Here is a 4,972-nt window from a genome sequence, read left to right on the forward strand (position 1 = left end):
TTTGCAAAAATAGATCATAACAAACAAAACCATCAAGCATTAGAGTTTCACATAAAAATAAGCTTCAATCGCCATACGATACAATTGACACAGTCTTATTGAACATGCTATTGACACTCTCTCCTAAAACGGAGTGAATCAAAACTATCCTGAACTTGTATTTCAAAACATTATGCTCAAGTATCTAGCTTCAATAACAAGCCCGAATATAAAAATTAGCTCAGTCTGGAAAAAACCCAGTCTGATTCAGACAAAAAATCAGTATGCAAGCACACTGCAATTGTTCTATACTGAATTCAGACAAAATAATCAGTGTGCAAAACGCATTAAATTCAGAGATCCATTTTGTTTGCATAGAGGGGACGCCGACACGCTGACCACGTACCACAAAAAGGTCGATCTTCCGGGGTGTGGAGCTGACCGACCGTGGGCTGGCGGAGGAATCGTCAAGAAGTCGATCTTCTGTCCGGATCGGGTGGCTGGATGGAGGTGGGTTCAGGTTAGGGTTAGGGTTCAAGCAGAAAAGATCCACCAGAGAGAGGGAGGGGGAGAAGAGAGGTGGAGGGAGAACCTACCAGGATTTGAGAGCTCGACGACGGCGCTGTGGTCACCGGAGGCAGCACACCATCAAACAGAAAGCTTCGCGTGTAGAAGGGACGGGGGAAGAGAACTCGGGGAGAAGCTCTTCACCGGCGGGAGGGTGCATCACCGGCGGCTGAGAAGGAGGGGCTCATGGCGGCGGCGGTGGTGGGCGGCGGCGGCGGCGGCGGCGGGCGTCGGGGTAGGGTGGGGGAAGGATGCGAGAGACGAAGGCGTCGGGGTAGGGTGGGGGGAAGCGAGCGAGTGGAATCTGGGAGAATGACGGGCGAGGGGCTGGGATTTGGGCCTAGGCCAAGTTTACATCCTCTGGAATCTTAGAATGAAATCCACCCTCAATTCTGTGGCAGCCAAACAAGTATATTCCGGAATTCGCAAATGAAATCCATCAAATCCGACCCAAATGATGGGTACCAAACGACCTGTACAGATTGGTGTCACTCTTCTGTTATTAAAAAAACAACTCAGTGACATAGTTCCAACCATGCCTTTTTTTTCACTACAAATATTTTGTTCGAGACTAGGTGAGTGCTGCCAGGATATTGCTCTGTAAATAGAAACAGCAAACGTATCTTTTTCAAAACTAATCCAGGACGTTAACAGCAGCAGTACATGCACATTTGAAGGATAACTCAATCTAATCAAATAGAAAAAGCAGTCATCTATTCCTTTTTGAGAACCAGTCATGCATTCATGATTCAGATTCCAGGCACACACAAAAATAGTTCGAGTCTGAAGATTGGTCAGGTTGGTTAAAACTTCAGGTAGTCAGCGTTACAAAAACAAACAAATAAATAAATGTGAGAATAAAAAACCTGAGAAAGGATCGGTCAGATCAGGCCAACTGGGTTGAGTCATGGCGGTGGCGTGGAGAAGGTGCAGACCAGTGATGTGGACCCACAATGAAATGGTGCCTGCGCCGCTTCTGTCCGTGCACAACATTATTACTCATATAACGAGTTACCTGAGAAAAGCCCTCTGCAAAGATGTTTCTCCAGCACAATGTTACAACACCATATGTTCAAAATAAACTCCACTGAAAGAATTCCGACAAAATGACATGGCCATAATTCATGCCAATAGTGTGACAAGTCATATATAGCGACAACAAGGATCAATCAGGTAGCATGAAACCATATTAACAAGAACACTGCACTGCAATAGAACATATACCAACAACAAGGACCAATCAGGCAGGATGAAAGCATATGACAGAAAAAGACTAAAGTAACATAGACAACATAGCATGGATAAGCAACAAGTCAAACACATTAGTAAGTTTAGCAGTTCAAGTCGAACACATCACTGAAGGATCCCCTACTACTGACACTACATATACATTGGAATTCTTCCATTCATCCGTGGCAAATGGACTTTACAGATGCACAAGAAGAAACCTCCAGCAAAACCAACAACAGAAAATGATTTCGCATATTAAGCAACCACTGCTTGGTTTATCATTCCCTGCGCCCACGATGCAGTCTCCCTGACCTCTTCGTCCGAATCAAGGCACTCCCTAAAGAATTCGACATGGAAGAGGTGGTTCCTGAACAGATCTTTTGATATTGGGCCAAGTGTATCCGCGAGATCACCAAGGACTGCAACTGCAGCCTTTGTCACACTCTCATCCCTGAAAGCAGACATATGCATATACTGCTAAGAAACGGAACAGTCACTCATATAAAAAAAAAAGGGCAACCTGGTGCATGTAGCTCCCGCTTGCGCAGGGTCCAGGGAAGGGTCCGACCACTTTGGGTCTATAACTAGAAGAAATGACAATGAAAATGATGTGCACCTGCTCCCATCCTTGTAGACAGCTTCGGTGAACTGCAACAGGTGGGTTGCATAAGGTACCATCAGCTGAGCTTTTGGACCTTTTATACCCTGTAATATGCCAGAGTAAGCCTCAAATATTCCCCGTCTGAGCTGATTACCATAGTGAACCATATCATCGTCACTTTGATCTAAAACAACAACAAGCTCAGCAGCTCCTTGAAGCATTGGCATGGCATATGGCAGGTATTTCTCAAAATTCTCGCCAATAGCAAGAGCAATGTCTCCAAAGCATGAGAAAATGGGAGGTTTGACAGACCGGTTGAGCATTGGATTTGAAAGATCCTTGAGGAGAACAGTCATAATTCCATCACAGAATGGCAACACTTTATCTTCTAGTGTACGGCAAATGTCACCCACCACTCCAACAGAAATGGAGCATACTTGGTATTCTTCATGATTCTGCAAGCCTGCTTCAAGGTACTTGAAAAACTCCGGCATGTATTTTACAAAATCTGGACCGATAGCATCCGCAAGAACACCAATAGCAAGCATTGCTTCTTCATGTACAGTAGAACCGTGGCAAGCAAAGACACAGAGAAACAGAAACATCAACTGATCAGCATTCTGGGTGATAATGGGCTCCGCATCTGAGTTGCTCAGTTTCGGGACAATGACCTGCAGTACACCGCACAGCAAAGCCTGCAGGTCACTCTGGTTCTCCTTGTCGCCTGATGAAAATATTTCCAGATCAAATGTCAACTTCAATCTTCTCATGACCTCCAGCAATAACTGGCCTATAATGCTTGAAGTTTCATCTATGTTGCTGACTCTCACAATCTCATTCAATGCTTCATAAGCAGATGAACGAAGCCTAAAATGGGTCGTGTCAGCACAGTCCGAAGCAGAAAGGAGAGTGGTGATGACACTAGGAAGATAAGGTGTAAGCACAGAAGAAACTGAATCTGCTGTATTTTCATAACCTTGGGCAAGAAAGTATATAGCTCCACAGACTTTCTCAGCCACATTTGGAGCATCCTTACTACTCTCGAGCAACACTGTCATGATACGCATAAGGTTTCCACTTGTTACAATTGGATTCACACTTGTTGGAGAATGCAAAAATTCAAACACACGCCCAAGAGTCCATGCAGTGGTGTCTTTTACCTGGCTGTTGGGATCTTTCATTGCATTGAGCAAGAAATCGAGTCCAGCATGTACCAGTGGAGCAAGTTTCGGAAGAGAAGGACCATCAAGGATAGAACCAAATGCAAAAGTAGCTGCCTCACGACAATGCCAATCTGGATTTGTGATGTTAGCCTCAACAAATGGCATGACAAGAGGGACAATCGCATCACCAACAGCTTTAGCAATGAGTCCGAGGCACGTCCCGCTACTCATGGAAATGTTCCAGACATTATCATCTTGCTCTTGCTCTTCCTCTTGCTTCAACAGAGTTTCGAGCAGCATTGGAACAAGTGAAGGGAGTGCCTTTTCTATAAAGCGAAAATTTGCACTAGAGTCGGCATTGTCATATCCCTCATATTCTTCTTGGAGTTGAATCTCTTCATCACAAATTGTGCTCCAGAACTCAATAGCTTGAAGTGCAACTGATTCTTCATCTCCTTTGACAGCGTTAGACGTCAGGTTAAATACAGTTTGCATATAAGGTTCCAAGTGCATATAATATATGGATGCAATTGCAACAAGGCATTCAAAAGCTGCCTGTCTGATCTCCACTCCATTAGATACAGCAGTCTCGCAAATTACCTTCACTATATAATTCCTCTCCATATCATTTGCAAAGTTGCTATCAGCAAAATAAAGAGCGTTATATAGAGCTTTAACTGCTGCAAGACGGACTTCAACACTTAGCTCTGCCTGGTTCATTCCCTGGACCACAGCGGTCAGAACAGCATTGACTTGATCCTGCTCCAAGTGCTCAGGAGAAATCTCCTCGCAGACATACCCCAGCGCCTCTAGAGTTGCTTGCTTCAGTGGCGCAGATGCACCCTGCTGCGTCATGTTTCCCAATAACTTGGCAATGAGGTCTGGCCATTCACGACGGGGCATCTCAATGGAGGCGACCTTTGCAATAACCTGTGATGAGACCTGCCTTGCATCAGGCACCGAAGATCCTAGCGTTAGCAGCAACGATTCCTTAATCCTCGATTTGATCGACAAGTCCAGGCTGACCCATTGCTGACCAAGTAGCTCCTTCCTTGAACAATCCTTAGCATCCAACGAATTCTTAAGGATAATGCCAGCAAGTCTTCTAGACTCTGGCGGCCTTCCGTCATTCGAGAGCTCCACTGATAAGGACAGCAGGAACCTGGGAAGATTCTGCTCCTGAAACAGCTTAAGGCTGCTTTCTGCTACGGACCGAAGGTTACCGTCCGGAGATTGCGCAGCTAGGAGAATCTGAGTGATATCCATGGCTGTATCAACTGTCCTAACAAACATCAAACAAACATATTTTAACATTCTCAGAAAATGGAATTACATACGAATTAAATTAAACTAAAATTGGCACCCATCAACACTCCCCGGTAGCAGCTAGCACTTTTAGGTTTTAGCACACACAAGTAGTGGCGGAGACAGG

The 4,972-nt window shown here is 45.0% G+C and overlaps 2 protein-coding genes across 3 annotated transcripts in view; both read right to left on the reverse strand.

Moving 5' to 3' along the window:
• Window positions 1-652, reverse strand: part of LOC119351213 — a gene marked incomplete at its 3' end in the record, with an annotated part of 3,172 nt that extends 2,520 nt beyond the window's left edge. The window contains exons 1-2 of the mRNA XM_037618599.1: window positions 576-652; window positions 386-479 (exon numbers count right to left, since the gene is read on the reverse strand). The remainder of the gene's footprint in view (window positions 1-385; window positions 480-575) is intronic.
• Window positions 653-1,825: 1,173 nt separating this feature from the next.
• LOC119362754 (importin subunit beta-1-like) overlaps window positions 1,826-4,972 on the reverse strand; it is a 4,042-nt gene continuing 895 nt past the window's right edge. Inside the window, exons 2-3 of one of the 2 annotated variants that reach the window (XM_037628010.1) lie at window positions 2,393-4,817; window positions 1,826-2,227 (exon numbers count right to left, since the gene is read on the reverse strand). In XM_037628010.1, coding sequence (XP_037483907.1) covers window positions 2,032-2,227; window positions 2,393-4,806 — 2,610 coding nt within the window. In that variant the 5' untranslated portion in view covers window positions 4,807-4,817 and the 3' untranslated portion in view covers window positions 1,826-2,031. Of the gene's footprint in view, window positions 2,228-2,392; window positions 4,823-4,972 lie in introns of both variants that reach the window. The other variant, XM_037628008.1, reaches the window with a different exon arrangement.

This window comes from Triticum dicoccoides, chromosome 1A (assembly GCF_002162155.2).
Source record: "Triticum dicoccoides isolate Atlit2015 ecotype Zavitan chromosome 1A, WEW_v2.0, whole genome shotgun sequence".
Taxonomy (NCBI): Eukaryota; Viridiplantae; Streptophyta; class Magnoliopsida; order Poales; family Poaceae; genus Triticum; species Triticum dicoccoides.